The following is an 18359-nucleotide window of genomic DNA, read 5'->3' as shown; positions in this document are numbered from 1 at the left end:
GCAAGACCTGAAATTTCTACAGAGCAAACCACAGCCTTTCATTCACCCAGAGCTGACCTGGAGACCTGCTTATTATTTCATAGTCCAGGCCAGAGCAGGCCCCAGAAGCCAAGATTCACTCTCCACCAGCAGAAAAAACATCTATGGGCCTGCAAGAAGTATAGGTCATATTTTGCTCATAATATTTTGTAAATATTGCTCAGAACCAAATACCACACTTAAAAGCCATTTTGACTAAACGTTACATATTAATTAATAGGAGCTTAAAAAGAGCTCATCCCTTGTAGGTTTTATTTTATGGAAATGCAGCAGGTCTATATTATCAAAGTTGTCTAGAACTATGGGCCAGGCCACAGAAATACTAATATAGAAAACTGGATGTTATTCTGATATTCATTAAAAATGAGCTTCTTCCTTGTGTTTCTATAGATTAACATCTTCTGTTCACGGTCTATGGTAATGGTCTGAGACAAGAATTACTACTTCTGAATAAAGAGCTTAAAAAAAGACAGTGGTCCACTAATGTGAAATGATGACACTTCACCACACTCAGGTTCTGTTGCCCTGACCCAATGACCTTGAAAGCAGCATAGAAGGAGGTGGGCTTTGGAGTCAGAAAAACATAGATTCTAATCTTTGCTCAGCATCTTAGGGCAGTCCTCAATTTCCCTATGTTAGAATGAACACCAGCCAACAACTGTCCTTTCCGAAAGGGCTGGATTCTAAGCCAGATAAGCCACATTTGCTAGTGCACATTGTGAGTGAAAAGTTGAAGTGTGTGGTGTAACACACCACTCCTCTCTGGTGTCCTCTCCTCTTTTTGCTCCTTCATGGGACCAAAGAGTGGTTAGGTTTGGATCTGGCTAAAGATAGGTGACAAGATCCATTAGGTTTTAAGCACGGCCACAGGCTACATCCACCTTACCAGTAAAGTGCTTTGCTGGTAAAGTGCTATGGAGTTTGGGGTACAAGTTCAACCAACGATAAAGGATTTGTTTTCTTTCCAATATTCCTTTAGGTATGCATTTCCCTCACATTCATTTCTACCTCCCAGGGTAAAAAAGTGACTGGCAGGATAGACTTTGGCATTTCTGGGTTTCTTGGGCAAATACCATGTAACATCCCCCACTGCCAGCATCCTTTTTTTTTTTCCCTTGGACATATGAATTCCAGTTAACCCACTTTCAGCCCTACACTTCAACATCTCTAAACAGCCCCTCTGGGTACTGAACTCAGATGCATGTATACAGGCTGATGGAGACACGGTTCCAACTGCTCATGCCCCCTCAAATCAGCATGTTAGCTACTTCAGCAGTGTAGAGCAGCGTTTGTGCAATTATGTGAGTAGTCTGCTTTATTTTATGCAACGAATAGGAAGCAGAAAAGTAGAAATACTGACATTAGTGATTTAAAAAAACAAACAACAACAACAACAACAACAACAACAACAAAAAAACTTAGGTGTCAGAATTCAATAAAATTAAAATAAAGATGCAAGGTTCCAAGTCTTAAGTCTCAACTGGATGCTGACTGGAATTAAGCCAGTCAGTGCTGAGTACAACTATGAAGAAAAAGAAATAAAATTAAAGAGTATTTTTAAAAATACTAGAAATAGATGCTTAGATAATGTTGTCTAAAGGGCAAGATGTAATTAAGAATTTGGCACTTCTTTTTTTTTCTTTTTTCTTTTATAGATTTTATTTATTTATTTGACAGAGAGCACAAGTAGGCAGAGATGCAGGCAGAGAGAAAGAGGAGGAAGCAGGCTCCCCGAAGAGCAGAAAGCCAGATATGGGGCTCAATCCCAGAACTCCAGGATCATGACCTGAGCCGAAGGCAGAGGCTTTAACCCACTGAGCCACCAAGGTACCCCAAGAATTTGGCACTTCTTAAATATCTCTCTAAGAATTATTGTTCTACATTTGATTTATAAGAAGAGATATCTATGATATTAATTGGCTTTGTATAAATTACATAAGGTCTCTATGCCTTAATATGTCAACCTGTAAGATGGAGTCATAATTAGAAATAGTTTAGGTAAAGCTGCCCTTCCCAGTACCCTGAAGCACAGCAGAAGCCCATTAAAAAGAAGCTGTTGTTATGATCCATGAGACTATGAAGTCAGAAAACTGTCTTACTCATTTTTGTATTGCTGTCACCCAGCTTTGCAGATAGAAGTTAACAGACCCTCAGTGAGCTTTTCACAAAGGAGAAAATGTTCTGTGCTTCTGCCTCTCTTAGGACAACATGATATGGATCAAGAGGCCTTGGTTCCTATGTGCTAGAGTCCTTTACTATTGTTGCTGGAACGTTCTGGCCATATTCTACCCCTATTCCTGATTTTCAGAATTCTCACCAATTCCAAAGGCTCAACTTGTACCTCACAAACTATTTGACACTGGCAGTTCCACTGCCCTACTTCCAGAGCTCTTCCCTGATCCTGGTGATAGCAGTAAGTCCTGCTGAGTCTTCTACCAGGGCTCCAATGGCTAATTCCTTATTGGCTATTCTGAGAACATACATCATTTAATTTGCTTCTCTAAATAGATACACAAGACATAAACTATGTGTGTACATGTAAAGTTTTTTAAGTTAGGGTTACACATTTTTGGAATGCAATCTGTTTATAAGTTGGCCACAGGCTGTATTTGGCTTTTACTGACCTGCCTAACTGGTGACATCTTGCGGCTAAACACCTCTCAGCTGGTACAGGGGATCAGGGATTATTAATCACTTATTTAAGAGTTCTTCTGCCCTTGTGCAGAAAATACAAGACTAATATAGATCCTCACCCTCCTCCCTTCACAAAATTAGTTGGGAAAAAAACCCTCACTACTATTAATAGTCTGATGTCTGAATTAGATAGCTATAATGCCAGTTTTGCTCCTAATATTAGAGATCTAACATTTTAACTGTTACATGTGAAATGTGTAGGACAATATGCTAACTTCATTCTGCATAAAAGATTAGAAAGTCTCAATTCATGATAAAATGCTAGAAATAATTTTCATTTCCTATTCTACTGTTGCCATAATAAATACACACCATGAAAAGCATGGTTTCCTCTTGACCAAGCTGCATACTATTGCTATGACAGTGCTCAAATTCTTTGAAAATATTTCAAATTTTAAATAGGGTACTTGCCATGATTAATGTGAGATACAGAGGGTAGATGCTGCTGAGATTCATGCCCCCCCCCACTTCAACTTAACATATTAAATCCAAAACACTGCTGCCAACCTACCAGGGACTTGGAGATCTAGACATCTCCTGGGATGACAGACAGGTCTGTTTATAATTAGTTTTTCAGTAAATGGAATTGGCACAGTAGACATACTGTTTAATAAACCTTCCTCTTGCTTAACATGCAGGCTTTCTTATATAATCCTAGCATGAAATGGTTGAATATAAATTAACTTTTGTATATTCATGCTCTCTTGTGACCTGTATCACTGATTTGCCCTAGAGTGTGCCTCCAGCTAAGAGCAACTGGCCATTTACTACACTGTAAAATTTTCAGCCCACAAGGGCTGAAATTCAGCCAGCTCTGTCTTTTCCACTAATTAATTTTTCTAAGATCAGAAAATGCAGCCTTTTTCCCTTAAGAAATTATGCTAGAATTTTTCCACACGAAGTAGCCATCTGGAAATGGAAATATCAACTGGTTGTGTATATATTGGGGTGGGAAGAGAAGGAAGGAAAGGAGAGAGTCTTCTCTGGAGATGAGAGGGCAGGATGATTATAGAAGTTGGCTCTGGTCAAAACAGGCTAACAGAATCTCATGAAAACCAACAAAGGTTAACTGAATTTCACCTTCTCCCTAGAAAAATCAGCACAACTTCTCCTGCACCAAACAGTTGTACTATCAAGGATGCTGTAATCATTCTGGGGCCATTAAAAAAAAAAAAAAAAAAAAAAAAACAACTTTAACCTCTAACCAGAACATTATTAACTTCCATTTAAATGCAAGAACATGCTTAACTCTATAAAAAGTTTTCTAAAGTCTAAGTCAAGCTAAGTAATAACTCCACATTTATTTATATCCCACCTTGTTTCAAAGGAAAATGAGGACAATAAAACTAGATGGAGCCAACATCTCTACTAATGTGCTAATACACTGTGAGGTCCTAGTTGGGGTGGGGGTACAGATTTCGCTCTAAGCATTCTAGCAGAAGGAAACATAATCTTTACAACATATATAAAATCCACAACTTAAAAACAAACCAGCTGCCTAGAAGCCTCACTATTCCTGGTACAGAGAGCAGAGAAACCATCGCACAATGAACCAGGCCCAATGAACCAAGGCATTCTGAGAACCAACCAGTGGCACGTGTGACAGACTCACCTTGTAACAGTCTTCAACTGAGACCGATAACAAGATCAGGAATAGTCAACCCTACTATATTCTAGGCATGGTGAGAACTTTCCAAAGTAGATAGTATTGGTTTTATTTTATAGGCAGGGAGACAAAAGCTTAAAGAGGTTGAAGATTTTCATGGTCATGTAAACAAATAAGTGGCTGATCTGGGCTTTCAGCCCCAGTCTGTGTTCCCATCACTGGGCCATGCTGTTTCTCTGACCGCATCACAGCCAGGTGAGACTCTGTAAACCAGTTTACAGGGTTGGGGCCCACTGGGGAGATCTGATGCACAGATCTATCTTTTCTATTCTCATTCAACTTAGCACTGAAAGAAACAGTCTGAAAGCATAAGCCAAGGCATCAGCCTGGATGAGAGGTGCCTCACAATTGCTGGTATCTTGCATATGCCCGCAATTTCAGGAAGCAGGCATTTAAACTATTGTGTTTCTGCTACGGTTGAATTTGCTTGTTTCTTCTTCCCTTTTAATTTTCTCTCCATAGTGTTCTTCTCTGCATTTATCTCCCTTGGCTGCCCTCATTTCTCCTACTGATTTCTGCTATGAGGTATGTTGTAAAGCAATTGGTGTTTAGACTCTATAGGATGCTATGTCTTCAGGAGGAAAATCAACACAATCTGAGGGAGGCTTCCAAGGCAGCACAGCCGCAGCTACCATCATGGAAGACAAGAAACCAAAAGGTGAATCACAAGTGGAGAGGTTTAAAATCAACTCATTGTGTGACTCAAAGCAAACCGTTTAGCTTTTTGGATCCCGGTTTCCTCAGTATTTCTATAAAGATGTCTTTGTTAATAAACAAGTGAAGTCTAAAAAAGCAAAAGAAATGAAAAAGAAATGCTGGTTAAGCCTTTGGGAAATCAGGCTGAACGTTAATGAAAATTAAAAGTATTTTGTAGAAGTCTTCTAATGGCTTCAGGCCACTGATCCTCACTGCTAAAAATTATGCAGGAAAAATTATGCAGGCTGTAGGCAAGAGGCTTTCTCATTTTTCTGTGAGATGAACAGAGATAACAGATGAAAGAGATCCACCCCTACCTAACAAGTGTCAGTGTAAACTGCAGGTGTTGGGAGGTGGGCTGTGCCAGATTAATGGGACTGAACAGCTAGGAGAGAAATAGAGATGGAGAAGCTATACTCACTCCAAGGGCAGCTGGGTAGGGAACATCCGATGGGAAAGTGAACGAGGGGCCAGTTGTCACTGGGCTGCTGGGGGGCGGGGTCACAATTAACCCGGTGGTACTTATATGAACCTGCCAAGAGGAAAAAGAAGTTAATTAAAACACAACTACATTAAATAAATACAACAGACTGTACTGGCTAAACCTTGGGGAGGCAAGTCACAATTTTTAAAAAATATGTATCTGTAGTTTCTATTATGTGGGGAAGGCAGAAGCTCTTTCAGTTTATTCAATCCACATTTACTGATTACCTAATCTGTATTCAACACTGGGTGGTCATGTGATAAATACTGTGATGTTTTACATACAGAATTCAACTGCTGTTGGCTTTTGCAATAACATACTGTCTCCCTGGGAAGCCACTGTGAACCAAACTAACCTTTCACGTGGTTAGTCTGGCGCTTGACTAGCCCACTAGCAATTTCCCTGAAGATCCTGTTAAGGTAGGTCATGGCTGAATACTCACCTGTCTATCAATATGTAAATCTATGTGAAGTGCTTAAGGTATTTTGTTATTCTCAGGATCATTTTTCATGACTCCCACTTTTCAGTGGGGATGCATAATTAAAATGCAGCTGCCTAGACATGCCTAGAGCAGGTAATTATTTATAAAACCTTTAAAGGAACAAAGTCAAGCCAAATTAGCTGTTTTCAAAGGTATCTTATCCCTGATACTATACAAGATTAATTCACTAGAAAAAAATTGAGTTATTCAGGTCATTTCATTGCCTGTGTTCAGTTACTTGATCAATTTCACTCACACTGCATATCAGGTCCAACTAGAGAATGCCATTCATTACTTGATGCTGCAGAAGTAGGTGTGTGGGTTTCTACACAAATGGGATGTTTTCCCTCCACTATTAAAGGAATGTGATTGGCTGGTACCTTGTATATCCAAGGAAACAATGATACACCAACACCAGACCTTTTGTAATAAAACTTAATCCCAAACGTAGTTCCCACAATTCCCATATATTAAGAAAAAGATTATCAGGACAAAGAAAAACTCTGAGATTAGTTCCCAGAAACCTGAAGGAAACTCTGGGTTTCCCTGCTGGGTTAGACCTTGCCAAGGCCAGGGATAATCAGCATCACAAATAAATCTATGTTATACATGGAATCCACATACTTTTAAAATCATATCTGTACCTGTTAGTTCATACACTGATTGAACCAAAGGCTTAAACTAAGCAGATCTAAGGGATAACCTAATAACAGTTTCTCCCCAAACCCTCCTGTGAACCAAAGTGTTATTTTCAATCAATTTCTAATGGGAAGAGCACTGATTTTTCATCCTAGGATAAAATCTAGTGGTCTTCAGCTGTTTCAACTAATAAATCTGTTTATATACATACCCCAAGGACATTTGTAAGTTGCCACCACATAAAAGATGGGTTTTTTCTGAGAAGATGCTATGCAGCTCACTTCAAAATGCATGCCATTATCATGGAACCTTTGGGGTAGGAAAAAAAATACCAAAATACAACTTCCTAGACCTGACCTTACATATATATAAGATTAAAGATCTCATAATTTACTGATGTTTCTCTAAAAGCCACAGGCTGGGAGTCAAGATAGTTAACTGCTAATGAGTTTATTGTCTTAGAGCTGGACCAGAGGCTGTCTAAGGTGTGTGCCATCATAGACACAGGAGTGAAGCAGTGAACACTGAGATTCCTGCAGGCACCAACCACCACAGGGCCACTCTTAACCCTGGAGAAAGGAAGAGATAAAAGTCACCAAAGAGTAACTAAAAGCAGAAGCAGCAGAAGTAAATTGGCTGAGGGTGAGCACACCCAGAATAAATGCCCTGAATTGGGAAAAATTGATTTTCTACTGTTCTCTTTTCTTCACAGAACAGCAATTTAGCTTGAGCTCCCCCACAAAAAAGGGCTCTGTGGAGAGGGAAAGAGGTGGGGAAAGCAAATGGAAATGAGTGTGTGCACCTCCGGCTCCCCTGAAGCCACTGGCAGTTAAAAAAAAATGCCACAAAAACACTGGCGAGGCCAAAAAATATGACTGTGGCCAGAGACAAAATGTCTTGATTACTTATAGCATCATATGCTTTTACAGATGTCAGTTACAGACATCTGTGCGTATTTATTTTGGTGACTCACCTGGACAATACAGTCTATTATGTATTTGCAAGTTCAGCCTTTACTCAATAGTCATCAAATATAATCACAAAGCAAGCCTTTTGTTCCTCTCTTCTGTCCATTTCCTCATCCTACTGCCTAGAATTTGGATGTCATGGCAAGATCTCGATATTCTAAGAAACATAAGGATAAGGTTCTACCCATACGATGGAAAGGCGAGCTAAAAAGCGCCATCACATCAGCACTGACTGCCTATATGTAGATTTCAGTCAGGTGAGAGAATAATGAACTCTCACTTCTCTGGGCTCCTTACTGCGGACTTTCTAAGCGCAACCAAACCTAATTAAGGAAAAGCAAGAGCGAAAATGGGCCAAGTCAAGATAATAAAATATCCTTTTTCTCAGCATGGAGGAAGGAAAGGTAGGAAGGAAAGGAGGGAAAGAAAAATGGGCCAGAGCAGGAGAAGTCAAATCTCCGGCTTGGTCCTTTGTGGGGCAAAGGAAAAGGACAGTCCTATTTTAAACAGTCTCACATGAGCCATCTCACATATACACCAATCTCCATGGTTAGGAGAATGTTTACCAGTCACTTATGTTACAGTCACTCGTTGCTTTACTATGGATTGTGGTTCCCTCCAATGTATACAGTACACTAGACAAGTAGTGTTTTCTGTAAACCTGGGCTGGAGAAGCCAGTAGCACTTGAAACATCTTCCATCAGCTTCTTGAAATAACTTCTCCCTGAGGCAACACATTACCACCTAAAACAGAATGTATTCGAATATGGGAGGAGGGGTGGAATAGTTGAAGGGGAGACTGTTTTAATGGAACACAGAAAGAGCCTTGTTTCCTAAGCTACTCCAACCAAAACAAAAATAGCTCTATTTTTATAGTCTTCATTCCCAGCTCTGGTGTGGCAGCGTCAGACATGCTCACACCTGACGGCTGAGTTCTCTACAAAAGATATAAATGCTAGGTTTATCCTCCTTTCTCTTTTAATTTTCTCTAATGCCCAAAGATGACCTATCTATTCTTTTAAAGCTATTCCTATTCTGAGTTGCCCCTGTTCTTACCAGAAACTTACCTTTTAACAAAACATCATTGTGCAAATGTTGCTAGGTCACAAAATAAAAACCTGAGTCAAATGATTCCGTTTTCTTGTAGTGAATGGCCATGGTTACTAGCCACCTCTGTCAGAACCTTATTCAAAAATCCTTTGAACCTTTCCAGAGTAACCTCACTTGGTATTTCTATAATCCATGTCTATTTTGTACATAGGTTTAATCAGTTACATGTAAAAAGTAACATAGTTCTCTCTACCCATTTTTTAAGAGACTCATTCATTCAATAAATATTTACTGAGTGTTTATCATATATCTGACACTTGGGATATATTGGTGAACAAAAAAAGAACTTTCCCCTCACCACACTTATGTTCCAGTGGGCTATGTCTGTGTCTCCTAGTTTTCTCATAAGATCAAAAGCTTCGTTTCTCCACCACCGAAAAAACACCAACAAACCACAATCCCATTCAGAAAATGAATGCATTTAACTCACAACATGCAGGATGAACCTAAGGGAGCAGGGTCAAATAAATGAGGCTGAGAGAAAATAATTTTTAATAAAAATGGCGAGGAATACCAAACACCATGTCGTAAATGTTTATTCTATAGTCCAAAACAGACACTTTAATTAACTGTAAACTTTCTGAGGACCAGGACTATATGTGTTTGTTTCTGTAAAGGAAAATAATTGATTTTTGTGTTTTGTTTTGTTTTGTTTTGTTTTTAAAAAACCACAGCTATAATATATAGTAGAGTGTAAAATCTGCATGAATTTTAAAAACTAAATACAAGACTTGAAAGAAACTTCTCCCACTGTGACAGGCGCTTTGGACAGGGCTCTTTGACCTTTGGGTTGAGGAAAAATATAGCCGTCATCTAATTGGATAATTACAGCCGTCCTGTAACTCAGGCAGAGCTCCTTTAGTGGGCTCACTGTGCAGTCCAGAATTAAGGCCTAACACAGGGAAGTCCTATAGTCCATTATCACAATATACATGGTGCCTAGAAGGGTCTAGTAATTGGGCACCAAATAAATGCCTGCTGACTGAATGCATGTTTCCAATCATCTTATGTGTTCTCATTAACAGAAGAACAATGTGGGGCTATTTCTTAAGAAGTCCAAAGCCTTGATGAACTAATGAGATTTTTTAAAAACTAGGCTTATTTCTAACTTAAATTAAATGTTTCTTCATGTCGTGTCTCTCTCTCTCTCTTTTTTTTTTTCCCTAGAACTCTTACTGGGAAGCCTAAAAACCAGGGTAAGTCACACACATGCAGGCAACTGTCAACTTTGAGTTTCAACTGTAGCATCTGCAGTTTGGATGAAGATAAAATTTTAGTTGGCAAGCTCTCCCAAAGCAGCCTTGTGACAAGGTTCTGCAACACTGAGCAGTTGCCTGAAACTTAGTATTATTTAAAACATTTTATCGTTTCCGATCCTTCCTTTGAAAATGACTTGAGTAGTTTTGGGTTAGTTTTCTCTTCTCCATTTTTCTACCTACAGAATGAAGAAAGGCTTTACTTCCCAGGAAAGCTACTATTCTCCCCCCTCCCTTTTTTTTTTTTTTTTTAAAGGAAAGCTATTCTCCTCGGAAGGCAAAAATAAATAGTATTTTTCAGCTAGTAAACAAAGATGCTTCTGGGTATATCACTTTGTGCCCAAGCTCTTCTCACACCTTTATAAGATTTACCTGAGAAGGGGCACTGCAGGAAAGCCCAGATAGCTCACTGATGCGTGCAGCAGCTGTGGGGTTACTGGAGCTGATGAGGACTGGAGGGCTGATCTCCATGGAGTGACGGTTCTGGGATGCCTGGGAGGACTTGCTGGCCATGGTGAGAGATGTAAAGGAGTGGCGCTTTTTGGTGTTCTTCTTGGTGTCAGAGTGCTTTGGGGCATTGCTGCTATGGGCTGCTGCCAAGGTACATTCTCCAGCATCCACTCCTGGCACAGGAGGCTTATCCCATTCTATCAGCTGCTTAGCAGTCGAGTTAAACTGCAAACCAAGAAATCGACATAGGACAGTTACACAATTCTCAAGGACTCACTGAGATTTATTTTCAATCAGCTTTTATCTAAAATTGGAACATCACCACTTTAGAGTTTGCATGTGCAAGTATAACCTTTATTTCCACATGAGATGTCTTTTCTCTTTCTGGGATTTCATTATATTTGTCACCAATAGATGTTAAAATAAGAATAAACCATTCTAATTCAAGACCAAAAAGGTAAAGAAATTTCCCCAAGAATTTTCAGAATACCTAATTTTAAAATTTGCCCGTAACAAATGAAGATTTGTTTCAGCTCACTGGTGAAATCTAAAGAAGAACAGTTAAAAAAGGGTACATTTGTCTGACTGAATCCTCTATTGCCTGATAACGGCCAGGTATTTGCTCAGAGCACAAGTGAACATTGAAGGGGCAACTCTGGGGTCTGGTATAAATGGGCAAGACAACAAAGATGACACCATTATAGGTTAACTCATGTACTGCCACATAAATTAACCTGCTGCTTCTATGAATTTTGAAAGAAGTTCACAAAAAAGCTGGTAGACATTCTTGATGTTTGTCATGTCACTGCATCAATTCTTTTCATTTGTACTTACAGTTTAAAATCATAACGGGGTAAAACATGAAATCCAAGTCCTGCTGGCAAGCTGTCTATTTGAAAAGTTTTCTGACTACAAAGGGTTCAAGGCGTCAAAAGCTGTGCACCAGGCCAGTAATACCAGCAAGAAAGAAAGGAACACAAGATTTGTTTTCCCTGAGGTATAATAAAATGTTTCCAGAAAGCTGCAATAATAACAAACTATACAGAACTTACCTAGATACTACAGTAAAATAGGAAATCACTGAGCACTTAGTTTAACCTCTCATTAAAAAAAACTAAGATGAAAAATAATAGACTTCTTTGAAAGACTTCTTTTACCTTTTTAAAGGTAATATAGGTAAATATTAAGGGTAGTAGGGATTTTCTCATTTCAGCTTTGCACGGTCAGCACTTCACAAATGCCGATCATCAAATGCTATTTTCCACCCACCTAAATGGTTAGGACCATGTCTCCTTACCCTGTTGATGAGAATGTCCTACTCAAAGAATGGAAATCCTGTCAGTCAATATTTAACAAAGTGAACTTGTTCAGGCACAACCGGGGACTCACAAAGCTGTACTAATTGCAGCTCTGTAGCCAGGGCTTCTACAGATGATTGCAAATTGATTAACAATTTGTTCCTGTGGCTCCGCAGGGACTTGAATTCATCTGGCCTGTTTGATCTACAATTATTAGGGAACATCTTTTTCAAACATGAACATGCATCATGATAAACTTTCCACATGATAAACTTTCAAGAATAATAGGCAGTAATGCAACCATTAACACCTACCAATGCCTGAACTATCAATGGAGAAAGAGGATCATAACTGTGTGTTACGTGTTTAGGAATGAAGAAATGAGGTACTATTAAACGGTGGCCTTATAACATTATAATGGCCTCTGACCAAGAGACTACCTTGGTCTAGCCATCTCATCATCTGGTGGTCCCTGAGAAAATCAGATGGCCAAAGGAAGAAATGTTACTGTTTTACTATTACGGTAAGAGTGGTCCAGACTTCAACAATGCCAGAAGAAAAAGAGTCAGAAAATGCCTTCTAATATAAACTCATCTAGATCCCAAGGCACAAATCCTCAAAGTGTGACTGAATCTCTACGCTGGAATATGACCAATTAACTGGACCCTCATGTCGCACTGAGTTAAGAAGTAAGGGAAGAAACTGAGAAGACTTCCTCCTCATGAAGGCTAAATACAGGAACTGAAAAAACTATCACATCTACTTCATACCTTAGTTAAATTAATCCTGGGATCAAATCATTGGTTCCATTAGTGATGTCTGCTTTGAAATAGTCTGAAACAAATATTGGTTTATTCTTATTTAACACAGTCTGAAATATTCAGACTATTTGAAATAGTCTAAAATATTACCATAGTCTAGTCCTGTTCATATGTAGCCAAGTGTCAGTTATAGTTAATATTGTATTAAAAATTTAGGCTTCTGTATGCTGTGCTCTTGAATAAACATAAGAAATAAAGTATTGTTCCCTATATTTCCAGTTGTATATCTCATTATAAAAATACTGGGTGCTTCCCCCATATCTTTTCCCGTATCATATATTTTCCATTAAAATAAATACTCATTGACCACATGTTAGGTGTTACATAATGTGTTAGGTGCTAGAGATCTTCACATGCAGACAAATGTCTCCTGGTCCTCAAGGAGTTTATAAACAGACTTATAATTAACACATGCACTCTCAGTATTTTCCTATCTTCCTTCTTTTATTTAGCCACACGCTTTCTGAGATTTATCCATATGGTTCTATGATTCAGTCTTTTTTTAAAGTGCTATGTAATATTCCATTGTGCAGATACACTACAATTTATTTATGCATTCTATTGTTGGTTTATATTTGGGGTCCCCTTCCTTCCCCTTCTCTCCCCTTTCCCTCTCTTTATCCTTCCTTCCTTCCTATAGATTTTGGCTCTTAAGAGCAATGCTGCTGGGGTATCTGGGTGGCTCAGTCTGTTAAGCATCTGCCTTCAGTTAAGGTCATGATCTTGGGGTCCTGGGATCGAGCCCCACATCAGGCTCTCAACTCAGCAGTGAGTTTGCTTCTCCCTCTCCCTCTGCCCCTCCCCTTGCTTACGTTCTCTCTGTCAAATTAATAATAATAATAACTTAAAAAATAACAATGCTGGCATGAATAATCTTGTATTTTTTGGTGGACATAAGCAGTTATCTGGATACTGGATATATGCTTAGGAGTTGAACTGCTGGGCAACATAGTTGGCATGTTTATAAAAATAAATTTACATGCAAAAGTAAGTGCATACAAGTAGATAGACACATGGTGGTATGGTTCCTACCATATAGTAGGGAATAATAGACCAAAGACAACAGTTCTGGTCCTCATCCATAAAATGAGGAAGTTGGACTCCATGATCTTTTTTGCCTCTTTTAGTTCTCCACATGCGTAATGCATTATCTCACTTTAAACAGATATAATTTACTTTTCTATTTCACATCTTTCATTTCTATTCCTCTAAATCACCTATTATATTCCCCCGCATTTCATTTTTACACAGAGGCAGTCATATTTGTTAGTGGAAAGCTGCCATAATTTAAAATTACTTTGGACTTCTGAAGCAGTAGAGGTTAGTACTAAAAAATGCTATCTTGCTGCCTTTATAAGTCCCAAAGAAAATAAAAAAGTCAAGACTATTTGTTAGAGGGATTAAATAAATTGGGCAGAAACCCAAAGAGACTTTTATTGTAAGTGTAACTTAACCTTCAGTAACAACAGGAAAGCAAGGATCTGATGGCTTTTAATGGAATTTTGATAACATTCACTTATGAATGTTTGTTTGAGTGTAGGCTTTCTGTGACATTTATCTAACCATGACCTTTAAGTTTAGGAGTGCACTCATCACCTGCAAAATAAATTTGTATCCTAATATACCTTCCTCCAAGCATTTGGTAAGGAGTATCTGATGAGACCCAAGTTGCTTCCAAGGTAAAATTCAGTACACTAGAGCTAAAGCAGGGCAAATGATATTTGTTAATCTCTTAAAACTGTAATGTCCATTTCTGGTAAATTCTAATATATAGATGGAGTATTATCAGAAGTATAAAGTATGAGAAAGGAAATACTGACAAAATGCTGATAATAATACAAGGCAGCTTAAGAAATATCAAAATAATCTGTATGCACATGTCGGTGTTTTTGCTAAAGAGAATATAATCTTTTTAAAAGATGGAACTTACATTTTTTGAAAAGAGAAAAAACATTAATGAAAACCAAGTTGAATAGTCACTATTTGATACAAAGCTTTACAGAGGAATCAGTCTAGTTTTTGACCTCCAGAGAACGTAAAAAGTAGGTCTGAGAAATGAGAAACAAGTGATCAAATGAAATAATTACACATAGTGGTCAGATCAGGCTTCTGAAATAGAAAATAATGGTGTGTAACTGCCTTTATACAAACTGGTCAGGAAGACCTTTCTGCTGAGTCTTAGGCTGCACTCCACTATCTACCACACACAAAGGGATGGAGGAAGGGAGGGTAGGGGTCACCTTGACTGGAGCACAGCAGTGAAAAGAGGAGTGTAGGGAAGGATAAGCAGATAGGGCTGGATCATAGAGAAACTTGTCATGGGAAGGCCTCAGTTCGGGTTTTATTCTTAGGGCCAAGGGAAACCTATAAAGAGTAGGCTTGTTACTAGAATAGGAAGGAGCCTATTCTAATTCACAGCCCACTAAAGTGTCCCTTGAACGTAACAGGTTTTTGAAGAAAGGCAAATAAACTTTTAAAAACACATTATATGGTGTTGGGAAAATTGGACAGCCACATGCAGAAAATGAAATTGGACCATTTCCTTACACCACACACGAAAATAGACTCAAAATGGATGAAGGACCTCAATGTGAGAAAGGAATCCATCAAAATCCTTGAGGAGAACACAGGCAGCAACCTCTTTGACCTCAACCACAGCCTCTTCTTCCTAGGAACATTGCCAAAGGCAAGGGAAGCAAGGGGAAAAATGAACTATTGGGATTTCATCAAGATCAAAAGCTTTTGCACCCCAAAGGAAACAGTTAACAAAACCAAAAGACAACTGACAGAATGGGAGAAGATACTTGCAAACGACATATCAGATAAAGGACTAGTATCCAAAATCTATAAAGAACTTAGCAAACTCAACACCCAAAGAACAAATAATCCAATCAAGAAATAGGCAGAAGACATGAACAGACATTCAGCCATCAAAAGACATTTCTGGGGACGCCTGGGTGGCTCAGTTGGTTAAGCAGCTGCCTTCGGCTCAGGTCATGATCCCAGGGTCCTGGGATCAAGTCCCACATCAGGCTCCTTGCTCGGCAGAGAGCCTGCTTCTCCCTCTGCCTCTGCCTGCCTCTCTGTCTGCCTGTGCTCGCTCACTCTCTCTCCCTGTCTCTGACAAATAAATAAAATCTTAAAAAAAAAAAAAAAGACATTTCTGCAAAGAAGACATCCAGATGGCCAACAGACATATAAAAAAGTGCTCCATATCACTCGGCATCAGGGAAATACAAATCAAAACCACAATGAGATATCACCCCACACCAGTCAGAATGGCTAAAATTAACAAGTCAGGAAATGACAGATGCTGGCTAGGATGCGGAGAAAGGGGGGACCCTCCTACACTGTTGGTGGGAATGCAAGCTGGTGCAACCACTCTGGAAAACAATGTGGAAGTTCCTCAAAAAACTGAAAATAGAACTACTCTATGACCCAGTGATTGTACTACTGGGTATATATCCTAAAGATACAAACATGGTGTTCCGAAGGGGCACATGCACCCAAATGTTTATAGCAGCAATGTCCACAGTAGCCAAACTGTGGAAAGAACCTAGATGTCCATCAACAGATGAACAGATAAAGAAGATGTGGTGTATATCTACAATGGAATACTATGCAGCCATCAAAAGAAATGAAATCTTGCCATTTGCGATGACATGGATGGAAGTAGAGGGTATGATGCTTAGTGAAATAAGTAAATGAGAGAAAGACAACTATCATATGATCTCCCTGATATGAGAAGTGGAGATGCAACGTGGGGGGTTTGAGGGGTAGGAAAAGAAAAAATGAAAGAAGATGGGATCGGGAGGGAGACAAACCATAAAAGACTCAATCTCAAAAAACAGACTGAGAGTTGCTGGGGGAAGGGGGAACGGGAGAGGGTGGTGGGGATATGGACATTGGGGAGGGTATGTGCTATGATGAGTGCTGTGAAATGTGTAAACCTGGCGATTCACAGACCTGTACCCCTGGGGATAAAAATACATTACATGTTTATTAAAAAATTTAAAAATTAAAAAAAAAGAAAGAAGAAAAATAGTATAATGTGTGTATGTATATATATATGTACACATATTATATATGTATGTATAATACATATGTATATATATCCATCAAATTAGAAATATTGTTCCAATTTGCTAACCTGATATGTTTGCTACATATACCTTTTTATTTTTGTGCCAAATTTATCAATCTTTTCCATTATGTCATCTCAATTTACCGTGCTTTATTTATTTTAAAAGATTTTATTTTTTTAAACATTTTATTTATTGATTTTATTTTTTTAGAAAGAGTTGGGGTACACATGTGAGTGAGGGGTAAGGGGGCAGAGGGAGAGAAAGAATCTCGAGCAGGCTCTACAACTAGCATGGAGCCCCATGCGGGGTTTGATCTTACAATCCTGACATCATGACCTGAGCTGAAATCAAGAGTCAAATGTTGAACTGACTGAGCACCCAGGTGCCCCTGAAGATTTCATTTTAAGTAATCTCTGAACCCAATGTGGGGCTCAGATTCACAGTCATGAGATTAAGAGTCGGATGTTCCACGGACTAAGCCAGACAGGCGCCCCTCAATTTACTATGCTTTACAAATTGTATTCCATTATTTTAAGAAAGAAAATCATGCTTTCTTGGTGTTTTTATGGCTCCTTTCCTTCCTTCCTTCCTTTTTTTCTCTTTCTTTTTACATCTCAATCTTCAAACCATGTACACATTTTTGTAAAGAATAAGGTGAGGATAGCACTATGTTTTTTCCACATGGTTCAGGAGCTGTCCCATCCCTGTTATCTAACAGTGCACTTTTTCCTCATTGGTTTGAAATGCACATTCATAAAGCTATGTTTTGAAAGCTACTTTTGTTCTGCTGCATTGTTAGGTCCAGTGTTCTTTCCCCAGAGAGTCAGACTCTTCAAATAATACCAGTGAACCAATGCTACAGGATCTAAATTCATGCCATTTACCTCCTCTTAGCAGAAGCAAAAATATTTTGTGCCTCATGTTATAGTCCCTTGCAAAATGTTTTTACATAATGGCAATGAGGAATTTGTATTTCCATTAGTTTTCTATTCTTCCCTGCACTTAGGTAACAAGATTTTTGTTTCTAGATGATCCAAATAATAAAAGCAAGCTCAGTCTTCATTTATAATAGAAGACTCCCCCACAGAAAAGGAATAATTAGACTGAAGGCATTACTCAGTATTTTTAAATTGATCTGAAATCCTCCCTCAGCCAACGGCTCCTTTTAGGGCTCTGTAAATATTTGTTAAAAGAATAACAATGTCAGTCTCTTAGAATTATCAAGGGAAGAACGGACTTTCTCTAAACCAACTGTTCAACTGAAATATAATATAAGCTGATAGCTAATTTCAAAATTTTCATAGCCACATTTAAAAAGATAAGAAACAGGTAAAGTTAATTTTAATAATATATCTTATTTAATCCAATTTATCCAAGTTATTATCACTCAACAAGTAATCAACATAAAAAAATTACTGAAATAGGGATGCCTGGGTAGCTCGGTCACTTGAGCCTCTGACTGTTGATTTTGGCTCAGGCCATGATCTCAGGGTCATGGGACAGAGCCCCATGCCCACCTCTGCACTTAGCTCAATCTGCTTGTCCCTTTCCCTCTGTTCCTCCTCACTCACTTGCACATGTGTGTGCTCTCTCAATAAATAAAATAAAAATTTTAAAAATAAATTACTAAAATAGTTACATTTTTTAAAAAAATCCAGTGTGTATTATATAC

At 38.6% G+C, this 18359-nt stretch overlaps 1 protein-coding gene across 2 annotated transcripts in view; it reads right to left on the bottom strand.

Moving 5' to 3' along the window:
* Nucleotides 1–18359, bottom strand: part of SH3RF1 (SH3 domain containing ring finger 1) — a 180796-nt gene that overhangs the window by 28509 nt on the left and 133928 nt on the right. For both annotated transcript variants that reach the window (XM_059374174.1, XM_059374183.1), the window contains 2 exons: nt 10406–10708; nt 5517–5627 (listed from right to left, as the gene is read on the bottom strand). In XM_059374174.1, the coding sequence (XP_059230157.1) occupies nt 5517–5627; nt 10406–10708 (414 nt within the window). The remainder of the gene's footprint in view (nt 1–5516; nt 5628–10405; nt 10709–18359) is intronic.

The sequence above is a fragment of the Mustela nigripes genome, chromosome 1 (genome assembly GCF_022355385.1).
Source record: "Mustela nigripes isolate SB6536 chromosome 1, MUSNIG.SB6536, whole genome shotgun sequence".
Classification (NCBI taxonomy): domain Eukaryota; kingdom Metazoa; phylum Chordata; class Mammalia; order Carnivora; family Mustelidae; genus Mustela; species Mustela nigripes.
Note: the sequence above shows the minus strand (reverse complement) of the source record. Positions and strands in the feature narration are given on the sequence as shown.